The sequence below is a fragment of the Leptosomus discolor genome, chromosome 14 (genome assembly GCF_034619465.1).
Source record: "Leptosomus discolor isolate bLepDis1 chromosome 14, bLepDis1.hap2, whole genome shotgun sequence".
Lineage (NCBI taxonomy): Eukaryota > Metazoa > Chordata > Aves > Leptosomiformes > Leptosomidae > Leptosomus > Leptosomus discolor.
Genome location: NC_141404.1, coordinates 3,327,894 through 3,352,638, shown reverse-complemented (window position 1 = coordinate 3,352,638; position 24,745 = coordinate 3,327,894). Strand labels below are relative to the sequence as shown.

At 67.6% G+C, this 24,745-nt stretch overlaps 1 protein-coding gene across 1 annotated transcript in view; it reads left to right on the top strand.

The window, feature by feature from the left end:
• The window catches only part of MYO15A (myosin XVA), a gene marked incomplete at its 5' end in the record, with an annotated part of 32,511 nt that overhangs the window by 3,141 nt on the left and 4,625 nt on the right, over positions 1 to 24,745 (top strand). Inside the window, 53 exons of the mRNA XM_086473248.1 lie at positions 1,617 to 1,827; positions 2,044 to 2,109; positions 2,269 to 2,470; positions 4,227 to 4,477; positions 4,625 to 8,320; positions 9,247 to 9,329; positions 9,544 to 9,607; positions 9,717 to 9,826; positions 10,078 to 10,152; positions 10,380 to 10,470; positions 10,594 to 10,599; positions 10,951 to 11,054; positions 11,640 to 11,703; positions 11,799 to 11,912; positions 12,153 to 12,314; positions 12,418 to 12,531; positions 12,643 to 12,701; positions 12,993 to 13,116; positions 13,212 to 13,307; positions 13,399 to 13,530; positions 13,914 to 14,039; positions 14,234 to 14,311; positions 14,699 to 14,853; positions 14,999 to 15,044; positions 15,186 to 15,310; positions 15,562 to 15,679; positions 15,771 to 15,946; positions 16,021 to 16,116; positions 16,535 to 16,656; positions 16,738 to 16,868; positions 17,594 to 17,689; positions 17,780 to 18,015; positions 18,461 to 18,639; positions 18,764 to 18,836; positions 19,023 to 19,214; positions 19,374 to 19,468; positions 19,567 to 19,658; positions 19,750 to 19,876; positions 20,025 to 20,086; positions 20,227 to 20,290; positions 20,402 to 20,540; positions 21,221 to 21,311; positions 21,400 to 21,496; positions 21,724 to 21,845; positions 21,993 to 22,052; positions 22,273 to 22,348; positions 22,769 to 22,884; positions 22,972 to 23,090; positions 23,179 to 23,320; positions 23,590 to 23,701; positions 23,852 to 23,926; positions 24,332 to 24,537; positions 24,608 to 24,741. Of these exons, the coding sequence (XP_086329374.1) occupies positions 1,617 to 1,827; positions 2,044 to 2,109; positions 2,269 to 2,470; positions 4,227 to 4,477; positions 4,625 to 8,320; positions 9,247 to 9,329; positions 9,544 to 9,607; positions 9,717 to 9,826; positions 10,078 to 10,152; positions 10,380 to 10,470; positions 10,594 to 10,599; positions 10,951 to 11,054; positions 11,640 to 11,703; positions 11,799 to 11,912; positions 12,153 to 12,314; positions 12,418 to 12,531; positions 12,643 to 12,701; positions 12,993 to 13,116; positions 13,212 to 13,307; positions 13,399 to 13,530; positions 13,914 to 14,039; positions 14,234 to 14,311; positions 14,699 to 14,853; positions 14,999 to 15,044; positions 15,186 to 15,310; positions 15,562 to 15,679; positions 15,771 to 15,946; positions 16,021 to 16,116; positions 16,535 to 16,656; positions 16,738 to 16,868; positions 17,594 to 17,689; positions 17,780 to 18,015; positions 18,461 to 18,639; positions 18,764 to 18,836; positions 19,023 to 19,214; positions 19,374 to 19,468; positions 19,567 to 19,658; positions 19,750 to 19,876; positions 20,025 to 20,086; positions 20,227 to 20,290; positions 20,402 to 20,540; positions 21,221 to 21,311; positions 21,400 to 21,496; positions 21,724 to 21,845; positions 21,993 to 22,052; positions 22,273 to 22,348; positions 22,769 to 22,884; positions 22,972 to 23,090; positions 23,179 to 23,320; positions 23,590 to 23,701; positions 23,852 to 23,926; positions 24,332 to 24,537; positions 24,608 to 24,741 (9,702 nt within the window). The remainder of the gene's footprint in view (positions 1 to 1,616; positions 1,828 to 2,043; positions 2,110 to 2,268; positions 2,471 to 4,226; positions 4,478 to 4,624; positions 8,321 to 9,246; positions 9,330 to 9,543; positions 9,608 to 9,716; positions 9,827 to 10,077; positions 10,153 to 10,379; positions 10,471 to 10,593; positions 10,600 to 10,950; positions 11,055 to 11,639; positions 11,704 to 11,798; positions 11,913 to 12,152; positions 12,315 to 12,417; positions 12,532 to 12,642; positions 12,702 to 12,992; positions 13,117 to 13,211; positions 13,308 to 13,398; positions 13,531 to 13,913; positions 14,040 to 14,233; positions 14,312 to 14,698; positions 14,854 to 14,998; positions 15,045 to 15,185; positions 15,311 to 15,561; positions 15,680 to 15,770; positions 15,947 to 16,020; positions 16,117 to 16,534; positions 16,657 to 16,737; positions 16,869 to 17,593; positions 17,690 to 17,779; positions 18,016 to 18,460; positions 18,640 to 18,763; positions 18,837 to 19,022; positions 19,215 to 19,373; positions 19,469 to 19,566; positions 19,659 to 19,749; positions 19,877 to 20,024; positions 20,087 to 20,226; positions 20,291 to 20,401; positions 20,541 to 21,220; positions 21,312 to 21,399; positions 21,497 to 21,723; positions 21,846 to 21,992; positions 22,053 to 22,272; positions 22,349 to 22,768; positions 22,885 to 22,971; positions 23,091 to 23,178; positions 23,321 to 23,589; positions 23,702 to 23,851; positions 23,927 to 24,331; positions 24,538 to 24,607; positions 24,742 to 24,745) is intronic.

The window sequence follows — 24,745 nt, the reverse complement described above, 5'->3', positions numbered from 1 at the left end:
CCTCTGGTTGCGCCTGCTAAATGATGAACCTGCCCCTCGGGGATTGGGGCTATTGATTGTAATTTGCAGTTAAGCCCTCGCTTTCTGAGGAATCAGCATAATAAATACCCACCGCGTTTACGGCGGGGACGTGTCTGCCTGGAGGAGAAGGGAGCGGAGGTTTTTCCCCGGCTCAGGTGGTGCAGGAGCAGGAGGATGCTCTCGCTCCTCGCCCCCTCCGCTGGGTTTGGGAGGGCTGCGGGCTCCATCGTTGCAAGAAAAGAGTCCCCAGTTTGGTGTTGGTGCAGGAACCCAGTACTGGAGGAGGGGAGGATGAAGCTTTGAGGCTCTTTGGGACGGCAGGAGGGGGTGCCCTGCTGGTCTCCAGGAGGAGAGGGTGGTCTGGTATCGTCGGGATGGTGGGTGTCTCGATCTTTCTCTGTGCCTGGCTGGTCCCTGCGTTGGAGACGGGTGAGAGGGGGGGTGTGTCCCCACCGCCACGTCCCTGTGATTTCTCCTCCTCGACTCGAGCTGGTTTGGGGGCAGGAGTGGGTCAGGGCCGTTCACCAGCTGCTCACCCCTGGAGTTCGTGATGCTGCGAGGTGGCGGGAAGGGGCAGCGGGGCTGTCAAGCCGTGTCACCAGGGGAGGAAGGGACAGGGAGCAGGAGAAGGGGGGGGGGACCAGAGCCGGCTGCCCCTTCCAGCCGCTCCCTGGCTCTCCCCGGCTCTGCAGAGGGAAGATTAGCTCTCGTCCCTCCGCTCATGAGTGGAGATGAGAATAATAGCAGTCATCAAATATGCATTGGGGAGCAGCAGCCTGCAGCTGCTGTGCAGCAAATATGGTCCTGCGGCTGCCGGGGGAGTGACGGTCCCCAGCGGAGAGCGAGGCCAAGAGCACGACGCCGGCAGAGCCCGGGGGGGGGCTTTGGGCAGCACCGAGCCAGGCTGGTGCCATGCGGGTGAGCTAGGCTACCGCAGGTGAGTGGCTGCGAGTCCCCCAGCTGGGTGGCACGTCCCTCGGGCTGGTGGAGGACCAGGGAGGGACCTTTGTGCGTGATGTTGGCCCTTACGCAAACGCTACGATGTGGGGCTTGGCTCCTCCGGGTCGGGGCGTATGGTGTCCTCTCGTCTCTGGTTGTCCCTGCCTGTCTGCTCGCTGCCTTTGGAGCTCTTCTCTCACCTTCTGACTCCCACCTTCCCTACAGTCTCAGCGTTCCCGCTGTCCTCCAGAGCAGAGCTTCCTCCCCCAGACACCCCCTCCTTCCCCAGGAGCTTCTCCCCCACGTCTCCTACCACCCCTTCCCCAAATTCCTTTTACTTCGGGGGCTGTTTTACCCTGGGAAAGCTGCCTGGCCCTGCAGCTGAGCTCTGCAGGGCCCCTGGGCTTGGCTCTGGGGCCGAGGCGATGGCACGGGGCTGTGACCCAACTCCGAGGCCACCAGCCAGCATTCCCGGGTGCCCACCAGCACCGAGTCCGGGACGCGTGCTGCCCAGCTGCTCTCTGCTTCCAGCGTCTGCTCTGGCCTCTCTCCTCCCCGTGCCGCCTCCCTTGCGGGCAGCTCTCGGTGTCAGGCAGCAGCTGGCGGGCAGGGACGTGGTGCGCATCGCTCGGGAGATGCTCGGTCCCCCTCCTCAGTTTGGAAGGGGTTGAAATTAGCCGGTTCAGGGGGCGTGATGGGTGCTTGGGGAGGCAAGGAGAGGTCCCCTGGCGCCTCGGAGCCTTGGAGGGCCATGCTGCTGTCACACTGCCCGTTGCTGGAAGGGTCCAGCCTGTCCCCGTGCTCCCGGCATCCCTGCGGTTCGTGGCTGGAGCAGGGAGAGCTGTGGCAGGGCTGCCCCACCTGCACGTGGGCGGTTGAAAGTGGATGCAAAGCGATAGAGAACCGAGGACGGGGAAGGGGATGCGTGATGAGAGATGCCGCAGCCTGGGCTGGCTCCATGGGGCCGGGGTGCGGAGCTCCCGTGAGGTCCGGCCGCGATGGGGCCGGCGTGGCACGGAGCCCTGCTCCAGCTGTAACTGGAAACAGGCTGTAAGCGGACCTGGGGCTGGCTGGTGACCGCAGAGCTGCCTGGAGACGGTGGAGCTGCTGCCCCGGGAGCTCTGCCCCACGGATGCCGGTGCTCCAAAGGTACAGTGCCGGGCAGCCGCGTGTCGTGCTGGGCTGGGGCGGGTGAAGCAGAACCTCCGTGGCCAAAGTTTCCTTCCCTTTTCCACACCCAGCTTGTGGCACGGCCCTGGGCTGTGGTAGTGGGCCAGGGGCTGCCCTGGGCCGTGTCCCTGGGGCGAGGTGGCTTTCCCTGGCTCAGCCACGTGGCTGGAGCTGTTTGGGGTGACGGGGTCAGAGGATGCTCTGGGCATCTTCTCCCAGAGCCCCAGTCCCCATCACCACCCCAGGGAACCCCTCATGGCCAAGTTTTGCACCCAGGGTCCCTCCTCTGCCCTGCTGCTGGATGTGGCCGTGTTCCAGACACCCTGGAAACAGCCACCAAGTGGGGGTGCTCCGTAGTTTGGGGTTCATGGCTGTGGGTTCCTCTTGCAACCCCCAGCATCTGCCGCTATCCCGCTGTGCCTGGGCACAAAAGCCCCTTCCCCAGCTTTGTGAGCACTTTGCCCATGGCTGAAGAACCTGGAGGGGTCCAGTGTGGGAGGCTGGGACTGTGGAAGGCAGCCCTTGCGTGGGATGAAGCCCGCTGGGCTGAAGCTGGGCTGCCCACTCTCTCTTGCTCTCCCTTCCTCCCTGTCTCCTCTCGGCAAGCCCTTGCCATGGGCAGGAACCACAGGCATGGAGAGCACCACCCGCCCCTCCTCTGCCCTGCCCAGCTCGGCTGAGGGCGGCAGGGACAGCGGTAGGGACCCCCGAGGGCGGTGGGATGGAGGTGGGGATTGCACGGGTGGTGGGATGGAGGTGGAGACCTCGGTACCCCCTTGCTCGCTGCCAGCAGCTGAAGAAGGGGCCGTGTCTGTGTCCCAGGTGGTTCCTCGCCGCGTCGTGGTTCCCAGGCGTCGCTCCGTGCGCCCGTGCCAGGAGGAGGGATGGGGTGGTGGTGTGGACCCAGCGCCTGTGCCGCAGGCAGGGCAGGCTGCACCGGCCCCGTGTGCCACGGCGGTGGTGGCAGACCCGTGCGTGGGCCGTGCCGGTGCCATGGTGGGGCTCCTCGCGTGGCTGGGGCTCTGCTGATGCTCCTTCCCGCTGATCCCATGCTCGTGTTGCCCCGTAGACCCAGTCCTGATGCCTGCTCGGTCCCACTGCATCTCTGGGGCAGCCTCCCTCTGGGCAGACCTCCCTGGGGTGTCTCCAGCCCAGAAATTAATGCAGGGAGGAGGCCAAACCCGTCAGATCACGGCTGATACCTGCTCTGTTGCAAATGGGGCAGGGGATGGGGGGGCGAAAACCAGGCTGGGGAGAAGACAGTGCCATGGGGTGCCAGCCATGGGGCTCCCCTGGTCTTGGGGGGGGGGGGGGGGCAATGGATTTGGTCCAGCGACTGCTGCTGGTTCTTGTGTTTGCGCAGCTGGATGCTGCTGCCGCTCCTCCTCCTCCCCTGGGGCTCCCCAAATACCCCGTGCGAGGGGGTGGAGCGGGCGCTGCCCCTGCCCCCACGGGTCCTGCCGCTGCCCACGGGTTATCCCACCGCCGCTGGTTAAACTTTCATGAACGTCCAGCCGCAGGAATCCAGCCCTGGCATTAACTTTTGATGCGGTCACCCCGTGCCTGGGCACGTGTGTGTGCCAACACGCCGCCGGCACCGCCACGGGGCACACGTGTGGCGCACTTAAACCCCCCCTTGCCAGCTGCGTGTGGGTACGTGTGGCACCCCACACGCACACACAACGTGCGTGGCGTGGCATGGGGGTACCCCCGTGGGCTCCTGGCTTCTCCCTGCTTCCCCTCGGGGCTGCGGGATTTGGTTTGGTGTTGGGTTCCTCCCCCGCGGCGTTCCCCTTGGCCGTGCTCCCGGTGCCGGGGCGGCGCGTGCCTTGGGCTCTGCAAAATTGTCTCCTCTCTCTTGGTGCCGTGGTTTGGGTTTGCGGGGTCGGGCAGGTCCCTGGGCTTCATCCTCCTCCGTGCTGGCCACGAGAAGAGGCTGAATGCCCTGGGGAGAGCACAGGGAGCCCTGAGGCGTGGGGAGGTGGCAGGGCCTGGTTTTGGGGTAGTGACGGTGCTCTGCGCCATCCCTTGCAGCGTCCCCCTGGGGGGGGGGATGCTCCCTGCCACGGGGGCCCTTTCCTGCTCCTTCGGAAAAGTCTCGGGGCCAGAGCGGCGCATCCCTTACATTATTCATGCCGCCGCGAGCCCCGGCGGTTGGGTTACAGCCGGAGCCCAGCCGCCAGCACCGCGCTACCCAACTCCCGGGGAGCCGCGGGAGGCAGGAGGCAGCTCCCACCGGGCTGCACCGGGGCTGCCGTCCCGCCGCCCCAGCGCCATGCCAAGCGGGTGGCCACCGGCGGCCGAGGGAGCCACGCACGGGCACGTGCCTCGGCAAAACCGGGTGCAGGTAAATACCTTTCCTGGGCAGGCTGTGGGGTTGGGAGCCGGACGGTGTGCCGGGAGCTGCCTCGTGCCGGCGTGGGGCATCATCTCCCAGGGCCCCGCCGGGGCCAGAGCATGAGCGCCCGCCACCGCCGGCATGGTCGGCAAGAAGGGGCACCCCAAAAAGGATGCGGAGGCCAAGGGGAAGGGGGACAAAGGGAAAGGGAAGGATGGCAAGAAGGGCAAGAAGGAGGCGCCCAGCGAGTCGGAGGAGACCTCGGATGCGGAGCTGCTGAAGGCGGAGGAGAGCGAGGAGACGGAGGCGGTGGAGGAGGAGAAGGACGAGGAGGAGGCAGCGGTGGAGGAGCCCAAGAAGGGGAAGGGGAAGGAGAAGAAGGGGGTGCTCAAGGGGGTGGTGGCGAAGAAGCCGGGCCGGGGGAAGAAGGTGCAGCTGGAGCCGGAGGAGGAGGAGGAGGGCGAGAGCAACGCCGCGCCGGCCAAGAAGAACCTGAAGGGCACCTCCAAGCTGGTGATGGGGCTGGCGGCCGACAACGCCAAGAAGAAGAAAGGAGCCAAGGGCGCGGAGGCCAAGGGCCAGCCCAAAGCATCCGCGGGGCCTGGCCCGGCCGAGGAGGAGGAGGAGGCGGCGGCGCCACCGCCGAAGGCCCAGGTGAAGCAGAACCTTCGCAGCACCTCCAAACTCTTCCTGGGCTTCAAGAAGCTGGGGCTGCCTCGGCCCAAGAAGGGGCAGTTCAAGAACACGTCCCGCTTCTTCTGGGGGCTGCAGAAACACAGCACCAAGAGGAAGAAGAAGAAGAAGAACAAGGCGGTGCTCAAGTCCACCTCCAACCTGATGGTTCGCTTCAAGCGCGTGGGCAAGAAGAGGAAGGAGGCGGCCGGCAGCTCCCCGCCGGCGAAGCCGTCCTTCCTGCTGCTGCGGCGGGGCGGGCAGGCGGCCGAGGACGGCGCGTCCCTCTTCCGCCGGCGCCCGGAAAGGAAATTCAAGCCACGGGCGCAGGTGCTGAGCAAGGCGGCCGCCGCCACGGGCTGGCTGGCCAGGAAGGTGCTCTCCCGGCGCGGGCGGTTGGCGGGGGGCAGCCGGGCGGCCGACGCGGCCTGGCTGTCCCGTATCGGTGCCAGGAAGCTGCCGTTCCCCGCGGAAGACGAGATCCTCAGGCATCGGGCCAACATGAAGCGGATCCCCGTCGGCAGCGGGCTGTCGGCCCCCGGTGCCGCGCGGCACAGCCAGGAGAGGCACGGCAGCATGGTGCGGCGCCCGTCCCGGCGGCGTTCCCAGCACGCGACTGCGGAGCCGCCGGTGCCGCGCTATGGGTGGGCCGAGGAGGAGGATGGAGCCTACAGCCGCCGGCGTGGCGGCGCCAAGGAGGAGGATGGAGCCTACGGCTCCCGCCGTGGCTATGCCAAGAGGGAAGATGGAGCCCGTGGATCCCGGCATGGCTATGCCAAGGAGGAGGATGGAGCCTACGGCCCGCAGCGTGGCTATGCTGAGGAGGATAGAGGCTACGGCCCCTGGCATGGCTACACCGAGGAGGAGGATGGAGCCTACAGCCCCCAGCATGGCTACGCCGAGGAGGAGGAAGACTACATCCAAACCCCAGCCTACGCAGCAGGGTACGGCTTCGAGGATGTGGTGCCGACCCCCTACACTGACTACCCCGGCTACAAGGCGGAGGATTATGGCTTCTACGGGCAGTTTTGGGAGGAGGGTGACCCGCTGGGGCACCCCTACGGCTACGCGGAGCTCGAGGATGCGGAACCGTTTGGCGGCGGGTCCCCCCTGGCCCTCTACGACCCTTACAGCAGCGACCCGGAGTACGGCGAGGAGGCGGCAGGGCCCTTCAGCTACAGGGGGGACCCCTACGAGGACTTTGAGGAGCCTCTCGCGGAGGGATACCCTGGGGGCGAGTATCCTGAGCATCGCATCCAGTACAGCGAGGTGGGGTGGGCGCCGCACACCCAGTCCTCCTGCAACCCCTACGCCCTGGCCCTGGAGGAGATCGCCGAGGCCGAGGAGCCCGAGGAGTGGGAGGAAGAGGAGGAGGAGGAGGACAGGGAATACCCCTTCTCCATCCTCAGCGCCTCCTCGCTGCGGGGCATGCGGGAGACGCTTTCCTCCAAGCTCTCCCTCAATAGGAAATTCAGGCTCTTCCCCCGGCCCCAGGTCAAGCTTTTCGGCAGGGACCGCCTGGACGTCCCCCTCCCGCCATCCCCCCACCTGCCCGCTGCCCGCGACGAAGACGACTACGCCGAGTGCGAGCCACCGCGGGCAGCGGCAGCCCCCGGCCCCACGACGGCCCTGAGGCGCCGGGTTTCGGCAGCGCGGGCGTGCGGGAGCCCTCTGGGGCAGTTCCTCCAGCGCTCCCTCTCGCAGCCCCCCGGCCCCCCACCACTGGGTGCAGGGGGATTTCGGAACCCCCGTACCCCCCAGCCCTCCTACAGACGCTCCAGCCGCAGGCTGGCGGGGGGGGAGAGCACCGGCTTGGGGGACCGGGACCCACCACCACGAACATCTCCGACCAGAGACCCTTCCCCACCAGCGGGGCTCTGGGGGCAGCCCCCTCCCCAAGAGCCGCGGCGGCCATCGCTCCGTAACCCCTTCGCCAACCCTGGGTGCTCCCCGTCACCTCCGCCAGCCCGGCAGCGCCCCAGCAGCGTGCGGGGCGAGGGGCCACGGCGCTCCCCCTCCGTCGGGGCCAGCCTTCAGCGATTCGGCCCCGAGCCCCCCACCCTGCCGCCGGCAGCCCCCCGCTCACCGGGGCCGGTGGGGAGGCATTTGGGGGTGCCTACGGTGGGGTTGGGGAGACCTTTGTCCCCACGGCCGTCACGGCGGAGCAGCCCCCCTGGGCTACCGCTCCCCCAGGCCTGGCCCCGGCTTCCCGAGCCCCCCACCAAGGCCGTGAAGCCACTGCAGAGGACCCCCTTCCTGGCACCAGCCCCCCGCACCGGCAGCCGCCGCCTTGACCCCCCCAGCCCCTCCTGGGATGAGGAGCTGCCCCCCTGGCAGGCTGCCTCACGGGGTCTCACCGCAGTGCCCCCCCCGCCCAGCCCTGCTCCCGGCACCCCCAAAACCTTCATTCAGCGCATCGGGCAGCCCCTTGCCGGGATGGCCCCCCGCTCCCCCTCAGCGAGGCCATCTCCAGCCGAAGCTGGGGGTCGCAGCCCCTCTCCGGGGCGCTCCGTGGGGAAGTCCCTGGCATCGCTGCTTGTGGGGAGCATGGCCCCCACCAAAGCCACCCCGTCCCCGCCGCCTACCCGCCATCCCTCCTCCCACTCCCCCTCCTTACCCCGCCACCCATCCCGGCGGGACGGGAGCACCCGCAGATCACCGAGCCCACCCGTGGGGCGTCGGGGCTGGACCGACGACGGGCGCCCCAACCTCCCCTCCATCCCCCGTGGCGAGCGGAGCCCCTCACCGCAGCGCCGTGCCGCTTTCCCGGCACCCCGCGGCCGAGCCCCTGCCTCACCGGCCGCCCCCCACCGCGGCGCTTGTACCCCAGGTCCGGTGGAGGCCGTCGAGGGCGACAGGGCGGCCGGGGAGGAGGGTGCGGGGCGCTACGCGGTGGTGACGCCGCAGGTGCAGAGGTTGGGCTCCTTCCGGCGGGCGTCCCGCATGTACAAGCAGCACTGGTCCACGCAGCACGTCGTGCGGGTGCGGGAGATGCCCGACGCCTGGACGACCGAGCAGGGTCCCCCCCGGCAGCCCACCCAACGCAGCCGGCGGTGGGCGAGCCAGCGGGGAGCCGACATCGCCCGCTACCTGAGCCAGCGCTCGCCGGCGGGCGGCTGGAGGGACAGGCACCCCTGGGCGGACGGGTACCTGGGCACTAAGCAGCCCTGGCGCAGCAAGGTAACGCCGGCGGGGAGCCCGCCGTGGGTGCCGGCGGTGGGATGGAGCCCGGGGGGGGGGCACGCCGGCAGCCTGAGGGACCTGCGATGGGGTGGCGTGTTGGTTGCCGACTCACCGGGGGCGCAAAGCCACTGGTGCCGGGGGGGTTTTGCAGTGACCGGGGTGGCTATGGGTGCACTGGGTGCTGGTAGGGGTCCTGCGGCGGGGAGCAGGCTGGAGGGGGGTGGGCATTGCTCGTTGCAGGTGTGTGTCCCCCCCCCCCCGTGCCCCCTCGGGGACACTTGACTCTCGCGTATGGAAATGCCGAGACCTGATCCGCGGCTGGGGCCGGCGCGGGTGGCACGCTGACCCGGCGGGTGTCCGCTTTCCTGCTCGCCGCCTGGCCGCCCGCCAGCGTGGGCTGCTGCGTGCCCCCCGGCCCGTGGCCCCCTCCCCCCCGTGCATGGCCGTGGGGAGCAGCCCCCAGCCCCGCGGCTCAGCCCTCCCCTCCCACCCCCGGAGGTGCCACACTGCCCGGGGGTCTCTGTCGCCCACCCCTTGCAGCCCCTTTGGGGGGTATGGGTGACCCATCGGGTGTTGTGGTTGGGTGGCACAGCTGCCTCTGCCTGTTCCCACCTGCCTATGGCGAGAGGGGCTGGGGGTCTCCACAACCAGCCTTTTGTGGGACCATCCCCAAGGACACCCTGGTGGCCCCGTAGCCCCATTCCCAGCGCTGCTGCTCTCCCCCGAGACGTGACACTCTTGCTGGGTGACCTGTTTCGGGGCCATGGGCTGCTTGCTCAGGGTCCCTGCCACCGCCGGCTGTGGGGTCCCCGGTTTGGGGTCACAGATGGTGGTTTTGGGGTGGTGGCAGTGACCGGGTGGGGTGCCGGATGGGGTTGGCACAGCCCTGCCGTGACGGAGCTGGGCTGGGTTGCCCCGTGCAGATGCAGTCGCTGTGCAGCCTGCCCATCGTGAGGTACCAGGAGCCGCAGGAGGAGGATGGGCTGGAGGACATGACCCAGCTGGAGTGAGTGTCCCCGTCCCCTTTGCCACCCGCTGTGACCCGCGCCAACAAGGCTGCAACCCCCACCCATGCACCCCACAGCCCCTGCTGCTCCCCACCCCGTCCCGTCCCGAAACGGGCTCTGCTTCAGCCTCCCACGGCTGGGGACACGCTCAGGGGTGGCAGAGATCCCCTGTCACCGCTGCCACCCCGTAACGCAGGCTCTGCTCCGTGCCAGGGATCTGCAGGAGGCCGCGGTGCTGAGCAACATCCGGACACGGTTCGAGCGCCAGCTCATCTACGTAAGCTTAGGGGCACACAACATCCCCTGAAGACCCCAAATGTGGGGTCTTCAGGGCGGGGGTCATCATCCTCTAAGAGCTCGCAGCCCCAAACCTCGCTGTCCCGCAGACCTACATCGGCAGCATCCTGGTGTCGGTGAACCCGTACCGGCTCTACAACATCTACGGGACGGAGCAAGTGCTGCAGTACGAAGGCAGAGCGCTGGGCGAGAATCCGCCGTGAGTACCTGGGGGTGTCCCCAAAACACCCTGCGGGGACACAGGGGCGCTCCTGCTTGCTGTCACCCACCCCTGGGTCCTACGGCAGCTCCTGGGTGGTCCCAGACCCCTGAAGACCCTCAGTCACAGGGTGCTGGAGCGGCTGTGCCCGTGTGTGGGGATGCTCGGGGCGCGGTGGGGGTCCCTGTGCCGGGGTGACATGGCACCGCACCCCCTACCTCTGCTTCCCTCCCCGCCCCCCCCCTCCCCAGGCACCTCTTTGCCATCGCGAACGTCGCCTACTCCAAAGTGATGGATGCCAAACACAACCAGTGTATCGTCATCAGGTGGGACACGGCTGTCCCCACGCGCGTCTCGCCCCCTCCGGGGTGGCCCCTCATCAACGCTGCCCTAATTGCCGGCGGCAGGGTGCTGCCACCAGCCTGGCCCAGCCCCGGGGGCCGACGGGTGCCTTTGGGGATGGGGTGCTGGGTGGGTTTGGGGTGGGCTCAACCCCTCGGTCCCCTGCTCGGCGGGTGATGGCCCCGGCCGTGCCCTCGCTCTGTGGTTTCAGTGGGGAGAGCGGCTCGGGGAAGACCGAAGCCACCAAGCTGATCCTGCGCTACCTGGCAGCCGTCAGCCAGAAGCGCAGCACTGCCCCGCAGGTAAGGGGCTGCCCTGGGGACACCCCTGTCCCCTCGCCCCATCTCCCTGCGCCCTCCTCCACCCCCTGCTCACAGCTCTGCCGCTCTCTCCTTCTCCCCACGCTTCCACCGGGACCACGGCAGATAGAGGTACCGGGGAGGGGGTTACACGAGGGCTGGGGTGGTTCAAGGGGACCGAGCATCACGGTGGCATCTCTGCCACGTCACCCCAGCTGCGGGGGGACGGACAGCAGGAGCTCGGTGCATGCGTGGGGTCCTTGCGCTTCCCCGCACCCCCGTGCAAGCCGGCTGCGGTGCATACCTTGGGTTTTGGCACCCGTGCGTGTCTGCACGGGGCAGGGGGTAGCAGGGAGGGTGGCACGGGTGGCAGGGTGACAAGCGGGGGTCCCACTGCCATGGGGACAGCCCGTGGTGTGTTGGGGTGCTCAGGCTGACCCTCCCCCCCCCCCCCCCCCCCATCTCTCCCCATCGCCGCGGCAGATCCTGGAGGCGACCCCCTTGCTGGAATCCTTCGGCAACGCCAAAACCGTGAGGAACGACAATTCCAGCAGGTTTGGGAAATTTGTGGAGATCTTTCTGGAGGAGTAAGTAACGCCGAGCAACACCCGTGTGCGCACGACCCCCACCCCCTGCGTCGTGCCCCCCCACCCCCCCACCCCAGGGTGCCCAACCCAGCCTCGCTGCCGGGCAGCCCCTCGGCTCTGGGGTGGGACGCACACGGGGGTGCTTTTGGGAACAAACCTGGCGGGGGGGGGGGAAGGCGATGTCGCCTGAGGGCAGGCAGTGTTTGTTGTCCCTGGGGTAGGGGCAGGGATGCTGTGCTCGGGGCTGGTACCCTGCCCCCTCACTGTCCCCATCCTTGTCCCCATCCTTGTCCTCGCGGCGCATTCCACCCTCTCTCAGCCCCATCGATCCCAGTGGAGGGGGGGGGGCGCAATTTCACCCCAGGGTGCAGCAGCTCCAGCCCTTGTTTGGGAGGGAGCCGGGTGTGGGTATGTCTCCCTGCCCACAGATCCCAGTGGGGGGGCACCTGGGGACCGGGCAGTGACCCCCCACATGCCGCTGGCAGCATCGGGGCAGGGATGGGCACCATATGGGGGGGGGACACACACACACAGCCCCTGCCCTTGCCGAGGTTGCCAGCCGGGTGCCCGCTCTCGCCACTACAGCGGCTTGATCTGCGGTGCCATAACCTCGCAGTACCTGCTGGAGAAGTCCCGTGTGGTCTTCCAGGTGGGTGGGAAGCAAATCCTAGGCTCTGTTCCCCAACTCCTCCCTACACTTCCACCTCCGCTGCCCCTTCCCCACCTCGGTCCTCTGCTCCCCAGGCCAAGAGCGAGCGTAACTACCACATCTTCTACGAGATGCTGGCAGGGCTGCCCGCCCAGCAGCGGCAGCGGTACTGCCTGCAGGGCGCCGAGACCTACTACTACCTGAACCAGGTAGCGTGCCCCCCGCTCAACACTTCCCCCCCCCCCCCCCCCCCGCCTGCTTTTCGGGGGGCTGGCCAAGCTCAGGGTGCCGGTGCGTTCCTGAGTCCTCCTGGATTCAGTGTGTGGATGGGGAGGGTGCTCAGGGCAGGGTGTGTGGTTCCCTCTGCCCTACCCCTGGGTGCTCCCCCCCCTGCCCCGGGACCCCCTGATGGCACCAAGGCGGGGCGGGGGGGGGGGGTGTCACGGCAGGGTGGGAACTGCGAGATCCCCGGCAAGGATGATGCGGAGGATTTCCGTCGGCTGCTCAACACCATGGAGGTGCTGAGCTTCAGCGTGGAGGAGCAGAACAGCATCTTCCGCATCCTCTCCTCTGTCCTTCACCTGGGCAACGTCTACTTTGAAAAATACGAGGTACCCCAAGGGGAGCCAAGCCGCCCTCCTCGGGCCCGATTCGGGATGCAGCGGAGGCGGGGGGGGAATCACGGCACCCTCACCGCCTCACCGTGTCCCGCAGACCGACTGCCAGGAGGTCGCCACGGTGGTGAGCGCCACGGAGATCCGGACGGTGGCTGAGCTGCTGCAGGTGTCCCCCGAGGGCCTGCAAAAAGCCATCACCTTCAAGGTGACGGTGAGTGCCGGGGGGGCCACAGGCAGGGAGGAGGGGCCCCCTGGTCCCTGGGGACCACGGCTGATGTTGCTAAAACTCCGTCGTGCCGTTGGTTTTGTGCATCCCAACCAGGAAACGCTGCGGGAGAAGATTTTTACCCCCTTGACCGTCGAAAGCGCCGTGGATGCCAGGTAGAGGGGAGGGGTGGGGGGCGGGGGGGGGTGGGCTGTGCGGCGGGGGGGCACGGGGGGTGTCTGACCTCTAGGGACGGGGTGGGAGGTGAGATGCCAGGCTGGGAAGGGGGACGGTTGAGTCCCCCAGTGCAGATGAGGCTCGCGGTTGATCAAAACTGCGGCGCCAAGGGCTGCTGTGTGAAGGATGGGGGGCTGTGATGGGTGCTGGCTGCGGTGGTGGGGGTGTACAGGGTGCCGTGCCATGCCATGCCGGAGCTCCAGCCCTCTGCTCATCTTGCCCCTTCCCAGGGACGCCATTGCCAAGACCCTCTACTCCCTGCTCTTTGGCTGGCTCACGGACCGCATCAACAAGCTGGTGTACCCGCGGCAGGAGGCCCTCTCCATCGCCATCCTGGACATCTACGGCTTCGAGGTGAGCAGGATCCACCCCGGCTCCATCCCCCCCCCCCCCCCATCCCCCAGCCCTGGGGCTGGGGTCTCAGGCTCTGTGTCCCCTTCTTCTCACAGGACCTCAACTTCAACAGCTTTGAGCAACTCTGCATCAACTACGCCAACGAGTACCTGCAGTTCTTCTTCAACAAGATCGTCTTCCAGGAGGAGCAGGTGGGCTGGCGAGCGGTTCCGGGCTCTGCCCCCACGCAGGGCATCGCCGCAGGCCTGGGGGCAAGGGGCCGACGGAGTGCTGACCCTGCAGGAGGAGTACCTCCGGGAGCAGATCGAGTGGAAGGAGATCCCCTTCAGCGACAACCAACCCTGCATTGACCTCATCTCCCAGAAGCCCTACGGCATCCTCCGGATCCTCGATGACCAGAGCTGCTTCCCCCAGGTGAGGGGTTGCGGCGAGGATGGCAGCACCGGGCGGTCCCTGTGCCTGCGGTGATACCGTGGCCCAGGGCTGCTCCACTCCTGGACAACTTGGGAGACACCCCGGGTTTCTCTGGGCTGGACAAGCCCGAGGAGGTCCCAGGTCGGTGCCACTGGAGCAGCTTCCCCCAGAGGACTTGCTTTTGCAGGAATTGCTGTAAACACCCTCCCAGCTGCCCTATAAAAGAGAGAAGGGTGGTTGCACCCTCTCTGCCCATGGGGAAACTGAGGCACAGAGCTGAGAGCGGAGTCTGGCCGGTTGTCCAGGCATCCCCATCCTAGTACCTGCACCCTCGGGGCTGCTGAACCACCCGAGCCGTGTCTCATCCCCACATCCATCCCCAGGCCACCGACCACACATTCCTCCAGAAGTGTCACTACCACCACGGGATGAACCCGCTGTACACCAAGCCGAAGATGCCGCTGCCGGAGTTCACCATCAAGCACTACGCAGGGAAGGTGACCTACCAGGTGTGTGGCAGTGGGATGCCCAGCTGGGGTTTGAGGAGGGTTAAAGAGGAGGTTTATGGGGTCAATCCTGCACCTGGGGGTAAGGGGCAGCCCAGGGGGGGGTCTAGCTGGGGGCTCCCCATCCCCCCTGGAGCTCCTCGCCTCGCCTTGCTGTGCTACCGGGCTCCTCACCACGAGGTTTTGCTCTTTGCCAGGTTCATAAGTTTTTGGATAAAAACTATGACCAGGTGCGTCAGGACGTGCTGGACCTGTTCATCAGCAGCAGGACCAAGGTAGGGCCCTGCCTGGGCCCGGCTCTGTGGTGCTGGGGGGGGACTCAGACGGCCCCTTCTATACACACCACTTGTCTTGGGCCCAGGTGCGTGCCCCCATGTTCGGTGAAGCCCAGGGGGACCAGGAGCGGAGGATGACTCCACCTCCACCCTGTGCGCTCTTCCCACGGGGTTCTCTGGGCTTTGACCCCTCAAGTATTGTCACAAACAGGCACATGGGCTGCTCTTGCGGTTCCCCATCCCCACCTGGGAAATCCAGCCACAAACAGGGGACGCAACTCGCCCAGGGCTGGGCAAAAAGGCAGTGGTTGGGTTGGGAAAAGGAGCTAGGAGACCTGCACGATCCCAGCCGTGTTTCTCCTCCCTAACCCTTCCCATCTCCCCAAGGTGGTGGCCAACCTCTTCTTCGGCCATGCCCAGGTGATGGCCCGGCAGAGGAGCCTGGTCAGGAGGAGCAGCACCAGGACGCGGCGGTACAAGGCCCCCACGGTGGCCGCCCGGTTCCAGCAGTCGCTCTTGGACCTGGTGGAAAAGATGGAGAGGTCAGGGCAGGCAGGGTGGGTAGGGTGGGCAACCAGGCCTTGCACTGGGCTGGCAGGAGCAGGGTGACAGCCAGACCTGAGCCTGAGGTGGCCGGGCTGGCTTTGTCCCCTGTCCCCCGTGGCTGATGGGGTCTCTCCAACGCAGGTGCAACCCCTTCTTCGTGCGCTGTCTCAAACCCAACAACAAGAAGGTGGGAACTGGCCCGGGGCTTTCCTGCCCGTGGCGATGCCAGTGCTGCCTGCCCTCTCCGGCACGGGGAGCGCGGTGGGTGCACGGTGGGGCAGGGGTCTGCCCGTGCGGCCACCGAGGCTTCTCTCCATCTCCTCCCCAGGAGCCGGGGCTGTTTGAGGCCGACGTGGTCAGCAGCCAGCTGCGGTACTCGGGGATCCTGGAGACCATCCGCATCCGCAAGGAGGGCTTCCCCATCCGCATCCCCTTCCTCGTCTTCATCGACAGGTGTCTGGGGGCTGCGGGTTGGGTACCGCCGTCCCGGCGAGGGGAGACCACAGAGGCTTGTGGGTGTTTTGGGGGGCAGCGTTTGGCCTGGGGTTCCCCCACGGTGGGAGCTGGGAGTCCCCCTCTTTGGTGCACAGCATTGGGAGAAGCGGCTTTCCCAGGCGTGGTGCTCGTCACCGGAGGGAGGGTCCATGCCGGTATCCCGGTAGGGTCCCGTGCGGTGACGGTGGTGGTGCCGTGGGCTCACCCAGGTACCGCTGCCTCGTCGACATGTGGTCCAACGTCATCCCCAACGGGGCCAACTGCGTGGAGATGCTGAGGAACCTCTGCCCCGTCAGCCCCAGCATGTACTACGTCGGTGTCAGCAAGGTACCGTCCCAGGCAAGGGGTTGGCTCCAGTGACGCCCAGGGGGAGGGCAGCCGAGGTGGGGGGGCTCACGGCGTCACCCCCCACCCCCAGCTCTTCCTGAAGGAGCAGCTGTACCAGGCGCTGGAGAGCAAGCGAGCCCGTGCCCATCACCTGGCCGCCCTCACGCTCCAGCGCTACGCTCGCACCTTCTTCATCAAGAGGCGCTTCCGCTCCCTCCGCCGAAAGATCGTCCTCTTGCAGAGCCGGGCGCGGGGCTACCTGGCCAGGTGGGGGTCCTTGGGGGCGGGTGGTGGGTGGGTGCACTGGTGGGTGGCAGAGGGTGACGGGTGCCCTCCCGCAGGCAGCGGTACCGGCGCATGAGGCACACGCTGATCAAGTTCAGGTCGCTGGTGCACATCTACGTGAACCGCCGGCGGTACCTCAAGGTGAGGTGGGGGCTGGCACATCCCAGGGGGGTCCCGGCCACCCGCTCCCACCCTGCTGCATGCTCAGTGGTGGGTCTGGAGAGGGCACAGAGGCACCCCCAGCCCTTGAACCCCCTCAGACCCCATCCCCACCTCCTCCTCTGCGCCCCGTGGGACATGGGCAGTGCCTCTTTGGGGTGAAAGCCTGGTGATGCCGGGGGGGTCAATGGCACCCCAGGGGGGTCCTGCTGCCTCTGGGTCTCCCACCCTCCTGGCGGGGGCTCAGCTTGGCTGCTCTGCTCGCAGAGGAAGGAGGACGCCCGCCGGCGGGTGGAGGAGGAGAAGGAGAGGATGAAGCAGGTAACGGGGTGTGGGCGTGCGGCACTGGGGGGAGCACATGCCCATCCCTATGCTGCTGGCCAAGGCGCCCATGGGTGCTGGGGCAGGGAGCAGCCTGGCGAGGGGTTGCATCCCCGTGCTGCGCCGGCAGGAGCTGACGAGGAGGGAGGTGGTGGATGTCACCCACCTGGAGATCCCGGCCGAGCTGATGGGGCTGCTGGAGGCCGCCGCAGGTGAGTGGGTCCTGTACCACCTGCTCCCAACCCCTTGTCCCCGTCCCCACGGCCGCACCGTAGCTGCCTGCTCTGCCATAGCTGCCCGGGAGGTCAACGCCGGCTGCGTGGTCCTGGTGCCACCGCCGGCGCTGCAGCCCGACTCCCAGCTCACCCTCCCGCTCGACATCAACGACTACCCCATGGCCAAGTACGTGCGGGGCCACTTCCAGGTAAGGTGGGCACCGTGGCCCGGAGGCAGGGAGCCTGCCCCGACAGGCAGCCAGCTTTTGGGGAGTCCTCGGCGCCCTGGTCGTGGCTGAGCAGTTAGGTTCAGCATCCCCATGGCGGCTCCCCTCACCATCCCACCGGGCTCTGCCCCGGCTTCAGCCCTGGGGATGCCACGGGGTGCGAGAAGGGCCAGATCCGGGGTGGCTGCGGTGCTGTAGGGAGACGGCTGCCACCTCCCTCCCTCCCCGTGGGTTCCTGTTGTCTCCAGAGGCCGGGGGGACCCCGCTGAGGTTATCGGAGAGAGACCCGCCGAGCCCTCCTGGACGCCCGACGTGGGGCGGATCTGGAAACGCTGGGGCGGGAGACCAGGTCGCTTTGCTCCTGGGACCCCAGCCCCATTCCCGGTCGCTTTGTCCCCTTTCTCCTCCTCGCCCCCTATTTTTGTCGTGTGTTTCTCAGTCCCCGGCATCCCGAACGACGGCACTGGGGCCGGATCGTGTTCTCAGCCTCGCCGAGGTGCCGGCATCTCTGGTGCTGCTGGCACAGCCTCGGCCTGTCTGTGCCCCACTGCCAGGAGGCTGCCGGCCCCATCCTGCACCCCAGCCCTTTTGCAGCCCCATAGTCCCCATCCAGCATCACCTCCACGCTCAGCGCCGTGGGGCTGGCCCCTCGTGACCTGAGGCTGTCCCTGGGGCCCGGGTAGCCACGGGTGCGGGTGTCACCGCAGGAACCGGCGTTCGGGATGCTGACAGCTCCGCTGGCCGCCCCCCTCACCCGGCTGGACGAGGAGCTGTGCCATGAGGCGCTCAGCCTCTTCCAGCTGGTAGGTGGGACGGTGTGGGATCCGGCACCGGGATCCCCTGCCCGGTCCCTGCCAGGGGCCGGAGGGAGGACCTCGCTGTCCCCACGGCAGATCCTGCGGTTCATGGGGGACCCAGGACTTGGCGGCTCGCAGGAGACCCTCTTCGGCAACTACATCGTGCAGAAGGGGCTGTCAGCGCCGGGGCTGCGGGACGAGCTCCTGGCACAAGCCGCCAACCAGGTCTGGCGTAACACCAACGTCAACAACGAGGAGCGGGGCTGGCTGCTGCTGGCTGCCTGCCTCAGCGCCTTCCCCCCCTCCGCCGCCTTCGACAAGTACCTGCTCAAGTGAGCCAGGGCTGGGGACAGGGATGGGGACTGGGGCTAGTTGGGACCCTCGGGGATAGCCTGGTGCTCGTGCCTGGGGACACCGGTGGGTCTCTCCATGGACTCTCCAGGCCAGCCTGGCACATGTGGCTGAGGATGCTGCCCAGGTCCCTCCACATCCTTCAGGCCAGCCTGGTACACGTGCCCGGGGATGCTGCCCAGGTCCTGCTGGGATTGCTCTGAGGTCCCTCCATGGTCCCTGGGGACAGCCTAGCACGTGTGCCCCGGGGATTATGCTCAGGTCCCTCCAGGATCCCTTGGGCCAGTCTGGCACACATGCCCAGGATGATGCCAGATCACTCTCGGGACGCTTTTAGTCCCTCTGTGGTGTCCCCTGAGCCAGCCTGGCACACACTCCTGGGGCTGCTGCCCAGGTCCCCCCTGCAGCATCCTCCCTTCCCCACAGGTTCGTGTCTGACTACGCCTTTGCCGGCTACAAGCCGGTGTGCCAGCGCAAGCTGATGCACGCCATGGCACGGGCGCAGCTGGGCGCCGCGGCCGCCCGTGCCTACCCGCCCTCGCTGCTGGAGTGGACGGCGAACCGGCAGCAAGCCAGCATGGCCCTCGACCTCCACTGCTTCAACGGTGCGGGGCCGCCTGGGGCTGGGGGGCACCGCAGCAGCGAGGGGGGGTCCCAGCTTGACCACCCTGCCACCATCACGGGCAGGAGGGGACCGGCGGGACCCGCTTACCACCCGTCCCTCCCCAGGCGACCAGTTCTCCTGCCCCGTCCACTCCTGGAGCACGGGCGAGGACCTGGCAGGGGATGTCCTGAAGCACAGGTACGCGCCAGACCGGCACCCCCCCCACCCAGCAGGGCGAGCATGGGGGACAGCATCACCCTGGGGCCATTCTGGGTGACCCCAGGATCTGGGAGCCGGGATGCCCAGCTTGTGGGCAGGGTGTCCCTGCGGAGACCGGGTACCGCTGGCAGCCTGTGCCCATCCCCAGCGTCCTGCTGTTGGTAGGGGGCTGACGGAGGGCTGGCGTGGCTGGTCCGTGGCCATGAAGGCAGGCGCCCAGTGGGCTGAACTGGCCGGCCATGACTATGTCCTGGACCTCATCTCTGACCTCGAGCTGCTCCGGGACTTCCCCAAACAGAAGTCCTGCTTCCTCGTCGCATGGGAGGGGGCTGAGAGCCACGGCGGGGACAGCCGGGCGTAGGTACCCGGGCAGGGACGGGTCCCCCACTGTGGGGCTGGTGGGGGAAACACCAGCACCAAGCTGGATGGGTGCTGGCAGAGGCGTGGGTTGGTGTCCCAGCGGGGGGGATCTGGCACCCAGCGGGTGTGCGATGAGCGCATCCTCCCTCTCTGCAGGGTGCTGGGACACGGCTTGGATTTGGATGAAGTACCTCCTCCCCCAGCCGTGAAAGCCCCCACGCTGCCATCCACGGAGGCGTACCACCCCCATGGTAGGGCATCATCCCCCACCCCAGCCCCCCTGGAGCTGCTGTCGGGGTCCTGCCGGTGAAGCTCTGCCACTGACGGCTCATCCCTCTTTGCCCCCTAGCAGATGGGGAATTTGGGGAGCCGCGGAGCCAGAAGGGTCTGGACCGGTACCTGGACAGCCTCTTCGACCCCGTGCTCTCCTACGGCAATGGGGTGAGAGGGGTATCCCCCTGCCCGAGGCAGAGGCAGTCCATTTTGGGGGTGCAGGTGGCTCGGCCTCCATCCCCTGATGCCTGCCCCCCAGGAGCTGGAGAAACCGGCTGCCATCTCACAGAGGATGAAGGGAGGAGGTGGCACGGGAGGGGGGGACGGTGGCAGTGACGCTGAGCAGAGTGGACCCCCCCTACCTGCGGAGACGCGTCAGCTGAGGGGTGAGCGCCCTGAGCACTCCTGCAGCCCCACCCAGCGCCCTGCCTCAGTTTCCCCTGGTGCGGGGAACATCCCTGCACCCAGCACCCCACAACCCCGGTACAAGGCTGCAGGGTGCCCCGGCTGAGCTCTCCTCTTTTGCCATCGCAGGCACGGAGCCAGCCCCGTCCCCGCAGCACCGGGCAGATGCCAACCAGCCTCCTGGGCCCCCGGTCAGTGGGGCAGGGCTGGGGGGGGGGGGGGGGTGTCCCAGGAGGGGTTGAGCCCTGCCCAGTCTCTGTTGTGGGGCAGCTCCTTGGGGATGGAGGCAGCTGGGGGGTGCTGGATGCTCACGATACGGCGTCCCTTGCAGGGCAGAGCAGCAGAGGGGACCCCAGCTCGTGGTCCCCAGCCCCGGCCCTACGTGCAGAAAGCCGGTAAGGGGTCCCAGCGCAACGGGGCGGCACTGGGGGATGTGGCATCGAGCTGTGCCCCAGGTGTGAAGGCGATGCCTGGCCGTGCCGCATGCCGTGTGCTTGTCCCCGCAGCACCCGTGGGCCGGCGGTGGCCGGGTGAGCGGGTGCAGCATTCCCGGCTCAACTCGGAGCACTTCCCGCGGCCCACGCACGACATCCGCAACATCATCCGGCAGTGCCAGCCGGCCCCGCGGGGCTCCCAGCCCCCCAGGTACCCACCCCGGCCCCCAGCCGAGCCACGGGCTTCTCCTCTTTGTGGGTGCATGTGCTGGCCCTGATGCCGGGATGCAGGCAATGTTGGGGTGCAGGCGATGCTGGGAGTGCAGGTGATGCTGCGGGTGCAGGCAATGCTGGGGTGCAGGAGATGCCAGGGTGCAGGTGATGCTGCGGGTGCAGGCAATGGCAGGGTGCAGGTGATGCTGCGGGTGTACACAATGCTGGGATGCAGGAGATGCCAGGGTGCAGGTGATGCTGTGGGTGCAGGCAATGGCAGGGTGCAAATTATGCTGTGAGTGCAGGCAACAGCATGGTGCAGGAGATGCCAGGGTGCAGGTGATGCCAGGGTGAAGGAGATGCCAGGGCGCAGGTGATGCTGCGGGTGCAGGCAATGCCGGGGCAGAGGTGATGCTGTGGGTTCAGGTGATGCTGTGGGTGCAGGTGATTCTGCAGGTGCAGGTGATGCTGTGGGTGCAGGCAATGCCAGGGTGCAGGCAATGGCAGGGTGCAGGCAATGGCAGGGTGCAGGTGATGCTGTGGGTGCAGGCAATGCCAGGGTGCAGGCGATGCCAGGGTGCAGGTGATGCTGCGGGTGCAGGCAATGCTGGGGCAGAGGTGATGCTGTGGGTGCAGGCGATGCCAGGGTGCAGGTGATGCAGGGTGCTGTCTCTACAGCAAGCTCTTCGGGAAGAAGCTGGACCCCCACGAGGAAGCCATGCAGATCCTGAAGGAGCAGCTCTCGGCAGCCCGGGTGCCGGTGGCTGTGGTAGGGCCGCAGCCCCCCCTGTGCCCCTGCCCCGTGCCACGCTGGGGGAGCCACCAGCCCCAGCCCCAGCCTGCCCTCTGCCTTGCAGGGACCCAAGGAGGTGGTGGCTGCGGTGAAGCCGGTCACCAGCAGCAGGTACCAGCTGCGAGCGCCGTCGGGGCGGCCGGCGACCACCCAGCCCCCAGGTATCGCAGGGCAGAGCTCCGGGGTGGAGTGGGGCACCTTGTCCTCCCCAGCAGCACTGGGGGCCAGTTCGGGTCCAGCTCTGCAGCATCCTCACGGGATAACCGCTGCGCTCAGCTAAACCCTCCCTGCCCCACAGCTGGCCCCCCGTGCCTCAGTTTCCCCGGGGGGAGAGGGGCTGCTGGTCATCTCCCCCCAGGGATGTTCCAGGCTTTCCATCCCTTCGCAGTCCCCGTCTCACGGGAGCTCCCGTCCGAGGGGCAGCAGGTCCAGACCCAGCTGCACCGGAGCTGCAGCGAGGACTTCTACACCTACCACAACGTGCCCTGGAAAATATACATCCGCAAGGAGGTGGGGGGGGAGCGAGGGGACGGGGATGAGGCTGGTGTCAAAGCGCTACGGGGGGGGGGGGGGGGGGGTAAAGGGGGCTTCTCACTGAGCCCAAGGCCCTGTGGGGTGGGTGATGCTGGCGAGCTGGGCTGGTCTCCCTCCTGGCAGGTTTTCTACCCCAAGGACAGCATCAACAACCCGCTGCTGCTTGACCTCATCTTCCGGCAGGTGAGGCACCAAGCTGGCCCCGAAGACCACCCCCCACCCCCCCCCCGGGGGTCCCTTGGGAGCTGGGGTGATGGTTTATTCATCTCACTGCAGCCCGGCAGCTCATGGAGGAGCAGGGGGTGTCCCCGCTGGCTGCCCCAAGCTGGGCAGGGCAGAGGGGCTGGGGGGGGTGCAGCATTCCCCCCCGCACGGCCCCACTGCTCCTCACCCCCTTCCCCAGATCTTCAACGACACGTTCTCCGACACCTGCCTCCGGATCAGCCAGGAGGAGCGGCTCCGCTTGAAATCCCTCTTCGGTAACGCTTGCCCACACCCCCACGTCCTGCTGCTCCCAGGCTGGGGCGGGGGGGGGGCTCACGCTGGGGATCCCAAACTTGGGGGGGTCTCACACCCAGCCATTCCGGCGCTCATCGTCATCTCCTGGGTATCCTCAAGCCACAACCAGCTCTGCTTCAAGCCCGGGGTAGTTTTGCCTCCAAATGCAACGAGCGCCCTGTGATTTAGTGCTCCACAAAGTCACGAGTTGTGTCAGGTCTCAGCCAGGCCCTGAAGGTCCCCAGGGAGGGCGGGGGGCACCTGTCTTGCCATCACGGTCCTACCAGGCTTGGGAAGGGGATGAGCATCCCTGCTCTCACTGTGACCCCTGTGTTCGGATCCTCCTTGGGGAGCGGGGGGACACACACCACTCACCGCGGGGTATTTCTCCCCCCCCACAGCGGAAAACAAGCTGGACTCCTTCAGCCCCGTGGCCACCGAGAGCGTCAAGAGGGACATCATCGCCGCGGCACGGGACGGCTGCGAGGTGTATTTCTCACGCCTCTTCCCCGCCACGGTGAGGGTCCATCCGTGGGGCAGGCCGGGGTTGAGGGTACCCCAGCCCCCTACCCCCCCCAGGCTGAGGCAGCGTCCCGGCCCGCAGGGCAGCGTGGGGACGGGTGTGCAGATCCTGGCCGTGTCCCACGCCGGTGTCAAGCTGGTGCGGTTGGTCAAAGGCACCAACGTCCCCGGGGAGCAGCTGCGGGTGCTGCGGGCGTACAGGTAGGGGCGAGGAGCCCGGGGGGGGGGGTTGGGGTGGGATGGGTGCTGTGGGTGCTGGGTGTTTTAGCCTCCCCTCGCCCTGCCCCAGCTACGCCGACGTGCTGTTCGTGACCACCCCGTCCAGGAACATGCTGGAGTTCAACCTGCGCAGCGAGAAGCTCATCCTCTTCTCCCCCAAAGCCCCCCAGGTCAAGGCCATGGTCGACCACTTCATCACGGAGCTCAGGAAGGTGAGGGGGGTGCCCCAGGAGCAGGGGTGGGTGGCTGGGGGCATGTCCTGGGGGGCCAGACCCTGCCTGTGTGCCTGTGTTTGGGGGGGGGGGGGGCTGCGGTGAGCACCCTGCAAATGGAACCATGCCTGGGGTGACGGGAGGGTTTGGGGTGGGGTGGGGACCATGCCTGGGGTGGTCCTGCGGCCGTGGGTGCTTGAAGCCCCTGTGCTGGGTGGGATGTGGGTGTGCATGCGTGCACGGGCTGTGCCAGCCCCGCCTGTGCCCAGGACTCCCAGTACGTGGTGGCCGTGAGGAACTACAGCCCGGAGGATGGGGGACAGCTCAGCTTCCACAAAGGGGACATCATCCACCTGCAGCCGCTGGAGCGCCCCGAGAGAGGTGAGCAGCCCCCCACAGCCCCCCATGCCAAAAAGCCCTCGATGGGGAGGGCACAGGGGTGGCAGGACTGATGGCTTCACTGGCCCCGGAGGTAGCCGTGCCCTGGCCTCACGTCCTGTGACACCCCGGGTCCCCACGATGTCCCCACAGACCTCTGCTATGGCTGCGTGGTCCGCAAGAAGGTGATGTACCTGGAGGAGATGAAGACGGGCACCCAGGATTTTGGTGGGTGCCATGCTGTCCCCATGTATGTCCCCGGTGCATGTACACTGCCCTGAGACGTGTCCCCTCCTGGGGTTGGGGCACAGGGCAGGTTCCTGCCTCTGTCACCCCTCAGCACGGCGGTTTGGGCTCTTTTTGGCACCGGCCCGAGGAAGGGGGATGCTCCACTGCGGTTCCCACCCTGGGTGGCACTGGATGCTGCCCCATGTCCCTGCGAGCGATGGATTTTGTGGCCTCTGGTCTGTGCCTTTACCTCGAGCAATGCCAAACTGCAGCCATTTCCAGCCAAAATTTGTGGAAAGGGCTCAGGGTGCAGGGAGAAGGCGGGAGCAGGCAGAGGCTTTTGGGGAGGTGACCCCCCCAGGGCTGCCAGCCTGGGGCCATCCCCACCATCTGCCCCCGGCACAGGGTGGAAGTTCGGGGCCATCCACGGCAGGTCGGGGCTTTTCCCCGCCGAGTACGTCCAGCCTGTCGCGGCCCCCGACTTCGTTCATTTGCCGGCGGAGAGGAAAGAGGAGCCCAGGGACAAGCAGGGCAAGGTGGCAGCTTCGGCAGCCGTGGCCACCGCCGTGGCCTCCACCGCCGTGGCCCAGGAGCTGGACCGGAAAACCGAGGTGGGTGCTGGCCCGGGGCTGTGCCGGCACGGTGCCGGCTGTGCCCGGTACCCACCGCCCCGTTTTGCAGGTGTCCCCCGCCAGCATCGCCTTTGCCGAGGGTCAGGAGGGAGACGGCGGCGAGTGGCTCGGGGCCAGCGCAGGGACGTGCCCCATGGTGGCCTTCGCCCGGCGGTACTTCCGTGTGGCGCGGCACGGGACGGCGTGA